We start from the raw sequence: 17,249 nt of genomic DNA on the forward strand, positions 1-17,249 counted from the left end.
TTGTTATTACTCGCTAAATTATTTTTCAATGATAACATTAATTTTAATTTTAATTTTCATTAATTATTATGTTTGATAATATTTTTGCTCTCAAATTATTGTCATCCAAAATTCTATTTTAAATTGATTTCAACTTTAGTGTGGAATATTTGTACATCGGAAACGATAGAATATGATGTACAAGTCTGACGATGTAAGCCGTGCTATGTCGCATGTGTCGCACTGGTTTACTGTCAATAATTTACTTTTAAATGCAAAAAAAACTAAGTGTGTGGAATTTATTTTACCAAATGTAAAGAAAGTTAATAAAAATATAATAATAAATGGAGAATCACTAAAAATGGAAGATTCCACAGTTTTTCTGGGCATGACCTTGGATTGTAAGCTTCAGTGGGGTACCCACTACACTAGCAGGTAAACTAAGCTCGGCTGCCTACGCCGTCAGGAAAATTAGACAGATTACTGACGTAGAAACAGCAAGACTTGTTTACTTCGCGTACTTTCATAGTGTGATGTCTTACGGGATCTTATTATGGGGCAAAGCTGCTGATATTGAAACTATATTCATATTGCAGAAAAGAGCTGTACGGTCAATATATAAACTTAAATCACGTGAATCCCTCCGTGAAAAATTTAAAGAAATTGGTATACTTACGGTAGCCTCACAATACATTTATAACAATATAGTATTTGTAAGACAACATATTAGTCTTTATAAACAAAAAGTGGATATAAACAGTCGACTTACAAGAAATGGTCATAAATTAGTGACATCTGCATATCGTCTGCGAAAGGTGCAGAAGTCATTTGTGGGATTGAGTATACGCTTTTATAATATGATTCCTAAAGTAATTTTGGACCTACCAATGCATAAGTTTAAAGAATGTGTTAAAACACATTTATTACAGCGAGGTTATTATACAATTTATGAGTTTCTTAATGACAAGGTTGCTTGGAAGCATCCGGCTCCGCTTTCATCTCTCACAAGATAGAAAAATGAATGTTAAAATATTAAATGTAAATTTTTGATGTTGGAAAAGAGCAACTGCTGAGTTTCTTGCCGGCTTCTTCTCGGTAGAATCTGCCTTCCGAACCGGTGGTAGAGTCACTACACACGGACAGACTTGACGTTTCAAAAGTGCTTGTATTAGGCCTACTTGAAATAAATGCATTTTGAATTTTGAATTTTGAATTTTAAGCTTATTGCCTGGTTTGTGCCAGTGTTCACTTGCGCTTATGTACGTCCGTGTAGCAGTTACGTAATTAATAAATGGTCTCATACTGGTTTAGATAATTCAATTTTACAGGATTGAATACATGTTTTTGTTTGCAGCGCGCCCCTGCGTCGTTCGTCCCGCAAAGCAAACTCCGGAATGTATTACTACGACGAATTCATTGACGACCGGGATGACTCTGGCGACAGGTACTTCCATTCAGTGTTACGGTACGTTAGCAATATTCCAGAAGACTTATAACAAGACTCGCGGCCCCCCGCGACTTCGTCCGCGTATGAGTCAATCGAGAAGCTAGAATAGATGTGATGCTAACATCATAATCATCGTGTCTAGCTATTTACCTACTATTATTTGACGTGGTATACTTAGTTAGTAAGCTGTCATTATTTTAGTTTATACATACATACATACATTCATTTCATCTCGTTTCCCGGATGATACTTATTGTTTATCGGGATAAAAGGTATCCTATATGGTGACCCGGAATACCAGCTACCACTATACCAAATTTTATTTAAATCCGTTCAGTAGTTTTCGCGTGATGCCCGGACAGACAGACAGACAGAAAAAAATTAAATAAAAATCTGCTTAGGACTCAGTATCGATTATAAAGCATCCACCGGTCAAAATTTACAAAATATATTAAATGTACAGAAGTCTTACAGTGTTATTATAAGTATAGATTTACTCGCGCGTGTGATGACGGCAGATCAGAATACAGTTCACTTCTTTTCCCGCGGGTGTAGTACGAAGCGAATATGGGAATATAGCGGAGGGCATCAGCGCTGTGCTACTACTACCATATTCTGCGATCACCAATCCGTCTGACCTCACTTTTGAGGGACCGAGTTCGAATCCCAACGTCAACGGTGAAGGAAAACATCGTGAAGAAATGTATTCCTGAGTGTTCTCCATAATGTTCTCGCGGGTGTGCGGAGTCCACCAATCCGCACTGGGCCAGCGTGGTGGACTACGGCGACCCCTTTTGGGGGAGACCTATGCCCAGCACGGCTAGCATGGGCAAGAGACAATTATATACCCGGGGAAAGGATATCAATTTATCTTCCACATATTCTCCCACAGCTTTATAAACTCTCAGAGCACTGGCGCAAAAGTTGAAATAATATGTATTAATAAACGGGGGTAAACTTCTCCTACTCCATATTCGCTTGCTTTAGCAGGTGGACACGTTAATTATATCCCTTGGCAGGGGACATAATCGGGGGATAAAATTTTTGTCTTCTGCCCGTGCTAGCCCTGCTGTAGTTGGCCGGTAATGATAATATTAAGGTCGCAATGTATAATATATTGTTTCGATGCTCGAAAACAACTTCGATTACGAACTCAGACTAATGGTATTGTAGTGCACTGTAAATTAATTTTTTGATAGAAAAGACAATACATATCAAGTTTTAATAGCAAAATATTATAAAATTGTATCACATTATTTTATTGTTTTAGTGACTATGCGCCGAAACGTAATTCACGATCTCACGATGATGAGGAGGCGGTACCACCTTCAGATGGGGAAGCAGACACAAAAGTGTATGTATATTTATCCTCACTAATATTATAAATGCGTAATCAGTTAACTTGTAACAAAGCAATAAATTAACGTGATTTATAGCACGGAGTTAGTACGGAGGAGTTGTAAAAAAAACCGTGATATATTTTTTTTTTTAACGTTAAAGGACTAAATGGGACGCGCTTGCCTAGAAGATGCCTATTCACTCTTGTTTTAAAGATACCCAGGTTGTAAGAATTGTGAAACACACAACTCGGAAGGGTGTTCCAAACCCCAGCCTTGCGTATAAGAAAATAAGATGCAAATTCGGGCGACCACTTTATAAAGTAACGATACGTTTTATATAAAATATATATATATAGCAATACTTTGCTACTTCGGGTTACATTATGGTTGATGTTTTAATAACATCTCGACCGATTTCGATAAAATTGAAATGGGACCACCTGAAAAGTATGCCCTAAGAAACAAAAAACACTTTTTTTCAAATCTATTCAGGCGTCTTCGAGTAATCGGGTAACATACAAAAAAAAGAGGAATTGAGAACCTCCTCCTTTTTGAAGTCGGTTAAAAAGTGACGTTTGACAGCAGCGATTGCATTTTCATGTACATGAGACTTAACACCCATGTCACGGATTGATGGACACAGCGTGGCACGATGGTGGACGTGTTCCTTGCATGTCCTGGAAAGTTTTGCTCTGCTTATAGGTTATGGTTTCCAAGTATTTATGTACTATTCATTATCATCATCATATCTATTTATTTATTTATTTATTTACTTAAGAGCACTAACAACGTACACGTTTTTTAAACATATCACACACACAAAAAAATATGACTGATATGCACGTCAATGACAAGTTCACATAGCATTGACAAAGAGTCATGTAAACTTAATTTGCAAAAATTTAACTCACCGATAAGTGTTCGGTGAGTTTTTGACATGACAACGTCTTATAATTCGATGGAGCCGGCTGCACGCACGAAAAAACATGACGCATGCGGCGTTACCTCGCTCTGAGGCGTTCCATTCAAGGCTTTAAGTGCAAGCGAGAGCGCGGAACGTGCGACAAAAAGGCACAGTCGGCCTTCGCGTTCGACATCTGTCTCTCTCCTACTTGAGTGTGCGATGCGTCGGCGTGGACAGCTTCTATACAATAATACATTTACAGGTTTTCGGCAAGGATTAAGTGCAGTGAAAAGTGAATGTGGTGTCAATTGTTTATGGCAACGATAATATCTATCAAACAAATAAAATTAAAAGTTTCTTTTGAAAAATGCAACCATTCCATCAGTATTTTCTTACGACGTTGTCACGTTCAACTATCGTCAGTAAGCCGACTTTACAGACAACCAATTTTTTTTCTAAAAGCTGTGTCTATCAACCGATAAACGTCCACTGCTGGACATAGGTCTCTTTTAGCTTGCGTCCAGCGGCTACCTGCGACGCGCTGGCTAACAGTAGCTTCCCACACAGTAGTAATGAGACATAGTATCAAAAAGAGATATATAATAGTTCGTTTGATCTCGTGGTAAATGCCGACATCTAGCCAATATCGAGATATTACTGACGCCATTTAGTGACCTCGCTTAGCAAACGCGATTGATCTGTATGTATCGGATCTCTACACAACTTTCTTTGCTGTGGTAGTATAGTCTTCTAAGCGGTGTTAGCTTACAGCGTAAGGCTCCGGCTTCCCTTTTGGGGGGCTCTACGTTTTCTGAGTTAAGTGCGTTTTAATTCACTGCAATTAAAATATTATATGCTATAACCGTGAAGTAAAACAACATGAGGAAGCCTGCATGCCTTTTCAAAAAGTTCTCTAAGGCGCTTGAAGTCCGCTGGACTAAGGTCACGCCAGCGCACCTGGCCGTCTGTCCACCACGTTTTGTGTCGACCAACGCTGCGCTTACCAGTGCTGGCTGCTATTCCAGCACCCTATGTATTATTATACAAAAAAAACAACAGTTATCCTAGTACCCATAGCACAAGCTACGCTTACATGGGGCTAGATTGCAATGTGTTTATTGTCGTAATATACTTATTTATATATGTTGTTAAGATGCAAGGGCCAACTTGTAGTGGAATAAAAAAATTAAGTACTATCGGTTTATTTGACGGCCGATTGGCACAGTGTGCAGTGACCCTGCTTTCCGCGTCCGAGGCCGAGGGTTCGATTCCCACAACTGGAAAATGTTTGTGTGAAGAACATGAATGTTGTTCAGTGTCTGGGTGTTTATATGTATATTATAAGTATTTATGTATATTATTCATAAAAATATTCATCAGTTATCTTAGTTACCCATAACACAAGCTACGCTTACTTTGGGACTAGATGGCGGTTTGTGTATTGTCGTAGTATATTTATTTATTTATTTATTTATATTTAGCGCAACAGAAGCAGCCAGCGCTGAAGAGGCTTCCGAGGCAGCGTGCCCGACTGACTCCTCAACCATAGTGGCAACTTGCCATTGCGAGGAGTCCACCAATATATACGCTGCACCTTCGGAACTCAATGGTATTGTACTATCCGAAGAAAAGTTGAACTGGGCACTGGATTATACTGTTAAAGAACCTTGTTCAATTTAATCATTTTTATTTTGTATTTGCAACGTGTAACAGAGTAACGAAAAACTGTTGAAGGGTTCATAATATGTATATATATATCATAATGAATCATCCGATAAATTCAAAATTCATTTATTTCGAGTAGGCTTATTTTACCGATTTCGCTAGGTACTGTGTTAGGAAAAATACTGGAAAGGTTAATACATCCGAGCTTAAAGAATAACATCAAGCTGAATGATGCACAGTTTGGTTTCCGTCCCGGTCTTTCAACAGACTCGGCGATTTTCAGCTTAAAAGCAACCGTGAGCCATTATGTGAACAGAGACACATAAGTTTACGCGTGCTTTCTCGACTTAAGTCGTGCTTTCGATCTCGTAAATTATAATCTACTTTGGGAGAAATTACACGACTCTAAAGTCCCTCTAAAAACGATTAATCTGTTGAAGTACTGGTATGGTAACCAAGCAAGCTATGTAAGATGGGGCGACGCGACTTCTAGTGAATATAAGCTAGAATGCGGTGTTCGTCAAGGAGGATTGACCTCTCCTGACCTTTTTAGCCTATACGTGAACAACCTGATTGAGAGACTGAGAAGCACCAAGATCGGTTGTCATATAGGGTCCACTGGTATGAACAACTTTAGCTACGCGGATGATATGGTTCTTCTCAGCCCCTCTATTAGAGGACTTCGTAAACTAGTAGCAATCTGCGAGAGTTATGCTGCAGAACACGGTCTTAAATTTAACGTTAAGAAGACAGTTACGATGGTGTTCCGATCTGGCAGAGGTCCGGGGACTATTCCGGGGGTTTTCCTTGATGGAGATTTGCTCGAGAGAGTTGAGCGGTTCAGATACCTTGGACATATTGTGACTGAAGGCCTTGTCGATGATGAAGATGTAGAGAGGGAACGACGTGCTCGGGCTGTTAGATGTAATATGCTCGCACGTCGCTTTGCGAAATGCAGTGACCAAGTTAAGGTGACATTGTTTAGAGCATACTGTTTATGTTTCTATACAAGTCAACTTTGGGTAAAGTCCACCAGACGCGCTGTCAACAATATCAGGGTGCAATACAATAATGCTTATCGTATCTTGATGAAGTTGCCAAGGTACTGCAGCGCGTCGGACATGTTCGCTAGGTCCAGAGTACCGGATTTCTTTGCGATCATAAGATCGCGAATAGCAACATTTTGGAGTCGTTTGCGAGCCTCCGATAATGAAATCCTAAGCACGTTGGCAGAGGGTCTGGACTGCTCGATTTTCAAGCACTGGCTTTCGGTGCACCGTGAGGCAAATAGAAAATAAACTGTAGTGATTTTTGTAAAGGTTAGGTATAAGAAAACCCATAAAATATGACAAACTATGTAATTAGTGATTATTATTATGACGGACGTGAGTTTGCAATATTTTTATATTGCAATACTGTTACTTATTATTATTATTTTGTTATTTAATTTATCTTTTTATATTCTTATAACTGGGTTTATACCTTTCAATAAAGATTATTATTATTATTATTATTAATAAGCGTCAAGTCTGTTTGTAGTGACTCTACCACCGGTTCGGAAGGCGGATTCCACTGCGAAGAGCCGGCAAGAAACTCAGCAGATTGCTCTTTTCCAACATCATTTTAAAGTTTAAGAATCTTTAGAATTTTTCTGTTTTGTGAGAGATGAGAGCGGAGTGGCCTGCTTCCAAGCAGCCTTGTCGTTAAGGAATTCATCAATCGTGTAGTAACCACGATTTATTAAATGTGTTTTAATATATTGTTTAAACGTAGGTAAACGTAGATCTAATATTACCTTCGGTATCAAGTTATAAAAGCAGATACCCATCCCCACAAAGGATTTCTGTACTTTTCTCAGACGATATGCAGATATCACTAATTTATGTCCGTTTCTAGTTAGTCGACTGTTTATATCGACTTTTTGTTTATAATTAATTACTTATGTTTTGTTTCATAAAGATAATATTATTATAAATATATTGCGAGGCTACTGCAAGTATACCTATTTCTTTAAAAATATCAAAACAGAAGAAGCATAAATATTTTTCCATCCAAACAAATTCAAAACATCCTAAGGGGGCGTCCATAAATTAGGTGTTTTTTAAATTTTCTGTGGTGAGATGTCGTGAGATTTCCCCCATACATGCATAGCCTTTGACATGGAAAAGAACATAGACTTTTCATCCCGATTCCTTAAGTAGTGAAAATAGTTTAGAGCTAAGTCGCGGCCAGACAGCTTTGAAATCTAGTATGCATGTCACCTATGGGACATGTACTTTCTATATCGATCTCTGAAATAGTTACCGTGGTAGGATTCAAAATTGTTAACGCACGAAGCTTTAGATCCAATCCTGAAGTCTACGCAGACGAAGTCGCAGGCAGACGCTAGATCTCTTGTTCCCTCACCCGCAGCACCAGTCTTCTGCCAGGCCATCGAACTGGTGGATGGGGTTCGAGTGGGTTGCTCGCACGCCGCGGCTCGGGACGTCGGCGGGGGCTTGCAAGCTCTGCGACGCGCGGGCCCGCGGGCACCGTTCTTCCTGGCATGTCGACAACACTCCCAGCAGCTTACCAAACATATGTGCTGCCCCACTTGCGGATTGTTCTGTACACAGGTAGGTTTTATTGGTATTCGTACCCAGCCCGCTTCGCCGGGCTAGATTTTGCTATATTTTATTTAAACAATAAACTTACATCATTAAATTCTTTATTTAAGTCTCATAATATATTAAATCATTTATTTCTTTTCGTATATATTCTCTTCTATTCTCTGCTCGAGCGGGTGAAGATCATTATGTACACCCATGTACACCCAACAATAGAATATCATCATAGTAAATAAAAGCTGTATTTGACAGTTTGACAGTTCAAAAATAATAGTGCTCTGATCGTCACCAAACTTTTCAGGATTACTCGCCAGGTCAATCCGGAGATTCCCTGAAAGTTTCATTTAAATCGGTCCAGGCGTTTCGGAGTCTATACGGAAATCCATGATATAAGCTCGAGCTTGGTCTCCACAAAAGGAAAGCCGAGGCCTCACTACTATGCTATCGCCACTACCATATTTATTCTTAGCCGATACTGCCACTAACTTATTTTGTAATGCCCTACCCTACGCGTAAATACGATTCGCAACACTAGGTCAACACATCTAGATTAAGCTGCAAGTCAAAAACATGCCTGCATTATGAATATTAAGCTCAATTTGCTATACTCCACGAAAAGCAGGAGAATCTGTATGGTGTTATTTATGAACTCTGACAGTCAATTGTCTTAACAATTATTCATTGTAAAGTCAGGTCGGTCCGGTTCGGTTTCGGACTGAATCGTTCGGAGGGTACATTGCCGAAAATCTGTTTGGTGTGGAGGATAAGGATTGAAAAAATTATATATCAATCAAATAAAAATATTTGTACATGAAAAAACAATAATCAAGATTTATATTATGATTTATCTTCTAAAAATATTTTGAGGTGCCCAAGATCCACACTGCTGGTCATTCTCCTTTTTATTTGTGCTAAATCTTTGCGAATTAAAGAAACTTAGGATCTTCTTTAGTTCAGTGAGTCTCAACCATGAGACAGTGCAACTCGATTGGGAAATTTCGTTGAAAACTCGCCATAAATGATCGTTTTTAAATAACTATCTGATGTTAAGTACGCGTAATATTATGGCCACATTAAAAAAATATAAAAAAATATAAAAAGTATCTGTTATTTCACCCAAATTTTTACCTTAACAAGATCAATTTCCTTAAAGAAACTCGTTGTGCAGTTTACTAGGCTACATATATAAAAGTTAAGCTTACAAAAAAAACGTTTTATAATGTTAAGGATTATTTAAACAATAAAAAACGTGGGTATGAATTGCTCTCAGTTTATAGCTTAATATTCATTTACTGTGAGATGACGATAACAAAAAATTACCCTGCTAAGTTTGTTGTGGGCTCTTCTTAGACCAGGTCGCATTTGGAAGCCTCGTAGATTTAGGTTTAAGTTGAAGAACAATCAGCAGTATGTTCACCAAAAATAAATGCTTCAAAAACAATCTTTTGCGCAGGGTATATTCTACCAATGTTCGAAAGATCATCTGTTCCACTTGGAGTGCGGCATAGCGTCCGGCGACAAGCAGAAGGTGGGCTGTCCGCACTGCGGCGTGTACTCGTACCGCTGGCTGCCCGTCAACAAGGAGGTCACCCGCGTGCGCGTAGACATGCACTGCAGCAACAAGAGAGTGTTCCTTCCCGACCAGCGAGAGCAATGGTAAGTTGTCACTTAGAGCTCGAATTTCAAGGCTAAGTTGTCGTATTTCAGAGGGCAGATCCAGTGATTCATTGTGTTTGTCGTGAGGCACATACTATAAAACCTTGACTAAAGACAGTCTCGACAGGCAATGACTATCAAGCATATGAAACCTTGAGTGACCTGTGACCTTGCAAAAGTAAAATCAAGTGACTCTTAAGCAGGTACTATACACGTGTCGGTCTTTTATCTTCAATAAGGTTGTCATAAGTAAAAACTTGGAATGTTTTTGGAATTAGTTTGTATGGAAAAATATTTTTTTTTCTTTTTATTATATATTTTCACAGGGAATATTTCCTATATACTTAATATTATTTTATAATTTAGAATATACTTAATACAACCTTCAACAGTATTTCGTAATTCCGTTACACGTTGTATATGTTAGTGATATACCTGATTCTGACAAGTTATTGTGACACAGCGATTCAACTACAAGAAGCAGGGATGTTCTTTGCAAAAAAAAATTATCAGACAAAACTCTTAATTATAAGCATATAAAATATGATAATGTAAAACTAAATGCATAAATTAAATGGGAGTTATCTTATCCCGAAAAGTAGAGAGTGACATCTCTCGCCCGATCGTCAGATTGGCATATCTTGCACCAACCGGCAGAAGGTCTTACCTAACCCAATTCATGTGCCTGACCAATAATTATTCCCGTAATGTTACCAATTCTATTTTATATCTGTAATCTGTACACATAGAAATAAGAAAATACATAACCTTTATGAAGCCATTATTGCATGCCCAAATGTATTGAGTCCCAAAACAGTGAAAACGCCTCGCGCACTTCACACCCGCGGAATGTTGCTAGCTCACAAAATTTTCCGAGTTTCCCCATTCTTTGGTAAATGTTTAAAACATTAGAGGTAAAATAATTACTGTTAACTGCTAAATATGATAAAGTGACTAACCAAATGTTCGAGAAACAAGTGCCACTCCACTTTTTCATGCTTCAATAAAACTCGTGTACACGGTTGCTGTGTGATAATTCTAAACCAAATAATAACCCTTAAACTTAACTTATTTCCATGGTCTAAAAGTTGTGGAAAGAATATTATTATTTTTAGGCGTCCATTTAGTTTCGATTAAGCATATTTGTGTACAATAGAATTAACAGCATATCTTTTTTCATAATTCCCAGCGTTCCAGCTTTCCTCGGCTTCTCGTCACTGGAACCCTCAAAACTGGATCAAAGTCCTTCAATCCCCGAGGACCTGCTACCGTCACTACCAACAGATTTAAAGTCGCTATTCGAGGGTGCGGTCGATGAGGAGATGTCCGACCATTCCATCCAAGTTTTGTTCGACGCAATAATGGCTGGGGATCCCGTTGAACAACTCTTACCTAAAATTGGTAAGTGCAACTTACAGTCAATGTTTCTATATTTACGCCATACGGTAATACGGGACCCTATAACTAAAGGTCCGCATTTGGCTGTCCGTCTTTCACGAGGCTACTAACTATCTCGGTTCATGGGATATTGTCACAGATAGTTAAAATTTTCACAGATCGTGTATTTCTATTAACAATAAATACTACAAAACAATAAAATAAATATTTGACGGGGCCCCCAAGTCATGATTTTTTTCGTTTTCACAGAGATTATGGTGTGTGGAACTCTCCGTGCGCGATTCCGACTCGTACAATGTTTTTCTTTTCTTCTCTTTTTCTTTTTTCAGGCATGCAGGTTTCCTCACGATGTTTGCCTTCATCGTTGAAGCAAGTGAGTTGGAGCAAGTCAGTGAATTCATAAAACTCGGGCTTCGAACTCGGCCCCCCAAAAGGAAGTCCTACCCACTGGGCTATCACCGCTTCCACATCGCCATGTCCTATCTTTATGTGTCTCGTGGTCCAAAGAAGTAATCTTTCTTGAACGTAGCATATTGCTGATGAAATGTTATTATACATCAATTTTGTTTTGAACCGCATTCATTGACGTCCCAAAAGCTAGCCTTCAAAATAGATAGATAGATAAAAACACTTTATTAGAACAAAACACAAACAATACAAGAAACAGTAAAACATGATTTTGATTTTTTAAAAAAAACTGCAGTAGTATTCACTCCGTCAAGTGAAATACAGTTCTCATCGTATTTTAGTACGGGGCGATCACATAAACGCACCGCTCGCGCAGCTGGAAGGCGGCACGTGTGTGCACGCGGCGGCGGCTCGAGGCCGACTGAGCGCGTTATGCCTCCTACAGTACGCGGGGGCTAACATCGACGCAGTTGACAACACCACTAGGACTCCTCTCATGAGAGCGATACTGTGTAAGTATGCCACAGAGTAATTGCCATACAGAGGTCTTACGAAGACGAAGACAATGCGACGCGACGCTGTGCCTAGACGATGTCGGTAATAACCGTCAGATCAAAGGCGTTGAAATACTGTATCTCTTCTTTGTACTGTGGTATAGCCAGTGGCGTGCATAGAAGGTATGCACGGGGTATGCAGATGATACAAAATGAAGAAATCCAGTACGAGTTATGAATACTTAAGGGTAGGCTTTTAATAACTCTTACTGGAGACTTTCTTCATTTTATATCATCTGCATACCCTGTGCATGCCACCGGGTATAGCCATGTAAGAAATATTTAGTCTGTATACCAGATTTATTTTTAATAATCAGCGTATTTCAGTATATATTTGATTTTAGGGCATTTGACTATATCAACCAAAAGTGCCGTAAATATCTACTAAACTAAATCGCAACGTCTAAAGGTCGTTCGAGGAGGACAAACATTCTGTCCTTTTCTAGTATTCATCAATAACCTATAACAAATCCTATTTTGGGCTAAAGGCCTCTTCCAAGGTTTCTCCCATAGTCACCACGCTGGGCAGACGGTATGGTGAGCGCAGTAGATGTTCGCTGTGTACCACAGAGGACGCTTCAGCCCGCTGTCGTGTATATAGGTAGTTACTGTATTTTAGATGTTGAAATTAAATAAAACTGATCTCTAGTTAACTTGGATATTAATTTTGTAACAATGAATGTAGTTATGCACTGAGACTGCCAATGCGTGAATGCGGGCCCCTTGCTGAGCCGTCGCCCCGCGGACCGGTTTTGATGAATAGTAGTGGACATCGAATACCCTTTCTCTGTTAGATTCCTTTAGTCGCCTCGTACGACACGTTGGGCGTAGGGGTCGTGAGAGCTTTATTATGATCTGCCGTCACAATACGGCACTGCCAGTGTTAGTACATTTGAATTTATACCATTCAAGAGTTTAACATCCAAAGTCACAAAATCTTGGTATAATACGTAACACAATCGCCTAATCGCCTAACCTGAGAAATAACTCAAAACAAACTCAGTCGAGTATTCTTATTGCTAAAGCCATTATATCGCTTTAAACTGGCTTTTTTGACGGCCGATTGGCGCAGTGGGCAGCGACCCTGCTTTCTGGGTCAAAAGCCGTGGGTTCGATTCCCACAACTGGAAAATGTTTGTGTGATGAACAGGAATGTTTTCCAGTGCCTGGGTGTTTATATGTATTTTATAAGTATTTATCTATATTATTTATAAAAAAAAAATTCATCAGTCATCTTAGCACCCATAGCACAACTTATACCTACATATTCGTATTTACATTATAAGTCCAAAAGCATTGATTGTAACCATTCTTTAATATTCCATATTTCTTTTAGCACTATTAGATAAAGAAACGCCAGAAGAAATCCCCGAAGACATAGATGAGGAAGCTTGTGAGAAAAAAGAAGTAAAAGCTATCGAAGAAGATATAGAAGTAAAAACAGAAGAAATTGACCCAGAAGATATAGTTAAGAAAGAAAGAGAAGATATAGAAGACGAAGCCACGAAGGAAGATACTAATAATCAAAAAGAGGATATAACAGAGACAGAAAACATTGTAGTTAAACAAGAGTGCGAAACAGATATAGCAGATGATTTAATAAAAGACGATAAGAGCGATTTAAGAGACGAAGAACAACTTGATGACCTCAGTAAGACGAGTGACGAGGATCTCGTTAAAGTTATCAAGTATTTAGTAGCGGTTGGCTGTGATGTTGACAAACAGGTAAGCCTTTTCGAAGTTATACTTCTTGTGGCGCGTTAGAGAAATTTTTTACGATGCGTGCGCACACCGTCACAAAAAACCGACACCCTGATATCAGTTATCAGTCAACATTTTAGTTTTTCAAAAATAGTTACCAACAAAGTAAAAGTAAGGACATCCCGTATGTTTGCGTGAGAACTTGCAACTGTTTTTATTGTGATATTTAAATAAACTTTATTAAACTAGATAATGCGTTGTGATAAAACTTTCAATGTATTACATAGCTTTTTACTATTTTTAGTGTAGTTTTTTCTAAAAACGTAGAATAAGGCGAAAGATAATTTTTTTTAAATATTTTTATGTTGTTCGGCCAAAGAGGTATTACTTTTAACGCGTGCACATAAGAACACACACGTTGTTTAGTCTGAGAGATCCTCAGAGACCTTATCGACCTACTTCTTTGACCTACCGTTATTTATTTATAGGGTCTACCGGCGCGGCGATCTTACAAAAAATATATCCTTATAATATATACATTACATAGGCAGTGGCGGTACTACCCTAGAAACCGAAAAGCCAGGCTTTAATTATCAATCGGAATTTCTAATCATAACTCGCGTGTGGACCATAATCGTAGTGTTTTTCAAAGATGAGTTGATTTTTGTTATATGGCACATCAACAACTGCCTTATATTGGCCATATTATGAGTCGAATTAGTCCTATATGTAACTGTATGCTCTAATTCAAGACCCTAGGCACGCCACTGTACACAGGGTATGCAAAACCATTTTAAGGGAAACACATTACACACTTATTTGGCTTATGAACTAGTATACTTTTTTAAATTTAAAAGTAAAAAAAAAAACGACATCAACAACTGCCTTATAGTGGCCATATTATGAGTCGAATTAGTCCTATATGTAACTGGGCTTGCTATAATTCAAGACCCTAGGCACGCCACTGTACACAGGTTATGCAAAACCATTTTAAGGGAAACACATTACATACTTATTTCGCTTATGAACTAGTATACTTTTTTAAATTTAAAAGTAAAAAAAAAAACGACATCAACAACTGCCTTATAGTGGCCATATTATGAGTCGAATTAGTCCTATATGTAACTGGGCTTGCTCTAATTCAAGACCCTAGGCACGCCACTGTACACAGGTTATGCAAAACCATTTTAAGGGAAACACATTACACTTATTTAGCTTATGAACTAGTATACTTTTTTAAATTTAAAAGTAAAAAAAAAAACGACATCAACAACTGCCTTATAGTGGCCATATTATGAGTCGAATTAGTCCTATATGTAACTGGGCTTGCTATAATTCAAGACCCTAGGCACGCCACTGTACACAGGTTATGCAAAACCATTTTAAGGGAAACACATTACACTTATTTAGCTTATGAACTAGTATACTTTTTTAAATTTAAAAGTAAAAAAAAAAACGACAACTATAACATACATCTCGGCTCAAGCGAGGCAAAAAGAATAACAAAAAGGCAAATTTTTGATTTAGGGCCCCGAGGGTATGACAGCACTGCACCTCGCGGCACACCACGGTAGCGCGGCAGTTTGCTCACTCCTCCTGCAGTGCGGCGGTGCGCAAGTGGACGCACGCGACCAGGGTGGCTGGACCCCGCTCGTGAGAGCCGCCGAGAACAAGCACCAGGAGGTGGTCAAGTGAGTGGCAGAGAAGAAGAAGAAACACTTTATTGCACGTATAACATACAGGAAAAGAAACAGTAAGGAGTATACAGTACACAATGTAGACATGCAAAGGCGGCCTTATTGCTGCAAGCAATCTCTTACAGGCAACCTTTGTAGATAGGACTTACAGCAAGAGAACGGGATAGTGCCAAGAGTGTTGATAGATATACATAAATACCAAAATGTAAATATACAAATACATATATAATTTAAATAAATATACCGCAGAGTGTACCGATTAACCTAGATATCAATATATAAACTTGGATCACCCGAATCGCTTCGTGAAAAATTTAAACAAATAGGTATTCTTACAGTAGCTTCGCAATATATTTATAATAATATAGTCTTTGTGAGACAAAATATTACTGTTTATAAACAAAAAGCTGAAATTAACAATCGACTTACCAGAAACGGACATAAATTAGTGATATCTGCATATCGTCTGCGAAAGGTGCAGAACTCCTTTGTGGGGTTGAGTATACGCTTTTACAACATGATTCCTAAGGAAATTCTTGACCTACCAATGCATACATTTAAAAAATGTGTAAAAACTTATCTAGTACAGCTAAGTTACTATATATTTGATGAATTCCTCAATGACAAGGTAGATTGGAAGCAGCCAGCCTCGCTCTCATCTCCCGCTAGATAGCAAAATGATTGTAAATGTTGATGTTGGAAAAGAGCAACTGCTGAGTTTCTTGCCGGCTTCTTCACGGTAGAATCTGCCTTCCGAACCGGTGGTAGAGTCACTACACACGGACAGACTTGACGTTTCAAAAGTCCTTGTATTAGGCCTACTTGAAATAAATGAATTTTGAATTTTACTATAACTTTTACGTGGATTTGTACGCGGACGAAGTCGCGAGGTCCTGCTAGCTTACTAATAAAACCAAGGTGAGACCCCGCGGTTTATCGGTACCAGTTATAATTTATGGATAAATTTTGGTTAATAACTAACATATTTTTGTTTATGTTCTTTTTAATACAGGTACGAAGTTCAACGGGTCAAATTGTATTTTTATTATATGTTCCAAGGTTGCTACTGGACCACGGGGCGGACCCGGCGGCGAGCGATAACGAAGGCAACATGGCGGTGCACTGGTGCGCTCTGAGCGGCGACGCACGCTGTCTGGCGCTTCTTCTGCGAGCGGCGCCGCACACGCTGAACGCACCCAACGCGCACACAGACACTCCGCTGTGAGCACTATCACGCAACACACATGCACATAAACAGTCACACGGTACTAACACACACACACGGTCTTTCACGACCTCCGTGGTGCAGCGGTGAGCACTATGATGTGGCAATTAGAGAATTTATAACTGGGTCTGGTCTAATGGGAGGGTTCCGATGTGGCTAGTTACCACTCTACCGCCAAAGCCGTGCCGCCAACCGATTAGCGGTGTTGGTTTAAAATATAACTTTTTAAATTTAAATTTTTTAATAGATTTTTTTTAATTTTTTTTTACTACGACAATACACACATCGCCATCTAGCCCCAAAGTAAGCGTAGCTTGTGTTATGGGTACTAACATAGCTGATGTATATTTTTTTATGAATAAAAATACACATAAATACTTATAATATACAGATAAACACCCAGACACTGAAAAATATTAATGTTCATCACACAAACATTTTCCAGTTGTGGGAATCGATCCCACGACCTTCGAGTCAGTAAGCTGGGTCTCTGCCCACTGCTCCACTCGGCCGTCTATGATATGCCCCTAAAATGTTAGCCCGTTACCATCTTAGACTGCATCATCACTTATCGTCAGATGAAATTGCAGTCAAGGGCTAACATGTAGTAGTCTAGTAGCAGTAGAGCTTTTTGACAGAGCTCGTTCAGGGAAGTGTAGTGGTAATTAT

At 38.9% G+C, this 17,249-nt stretch overlaps 1 protein-coding gene across 3 annotated transcripts in view; it reads left to right on the plus strand.

Annotated features, from left to right (window-relative positions):
- The window catches only part of LOC120637629 (histone-lysine N-methyltransferase EHMT2), a 29,997-nt gene that overhangs the window by 5,103 nt on the left and 7,645 nt on the right, over nt 1-17,249 (plus strand). For 2 of the 3 annotated variants that reach the window (XM_039909535.1, XM_039909538.1), the window contains 10 exons: nt 1,334-1,444; nt 2,697-2,780; nt 5,152-5,279; nt 7,748-7,950; nt 9,395-9,597; nt 10,787-10,998; nt 11,745-11,915; nt 13,294-13,682; nt 15,186-15,349; nt 16,415-16,576. In XM_039909535.1, coding sequence (XP_039765469.1) covers nt 1,334-1,444; nt 2,697-2,780; nt 5,152-5,279; nt 7,748-7,950; nt 9,395-9,597; nt 10,787-10,998; nt 11,745-11,915; nt 13,294-13,682; nt 15,186-15,349; nt 16,415-16,576 — 1,827 coding nt within the window. The remainder of the gene's footprint in view (nt 1-1,333; nt 1,445-2,696; nt 2,781-5,151; nt 5,280-7,747; nt 7,951-9,394; nt 9,598-10,786; nt 10,999-11,744; nt 11,916-13,293; nt 13,683-15,185; nt 15,350-16,414; nt 16,577-17,249) is intronic. The other variant, XM_039909536.1, reaches the window with a different exon arrangement.

The sequence above is a fragment of the Pararge aegeria genome, chromosome 4 (genome assembly GCF_905163445.1).
Source record: "Pararge aegeria chromosome 4, ilParAegt1.1, whole genome shotgun sequence".
NCBI lineage: Eukaryota > Metazoa > Arthropoda > Insecta > Lepidoptera > Nymphalidae > Pararge > Pararge aegeria.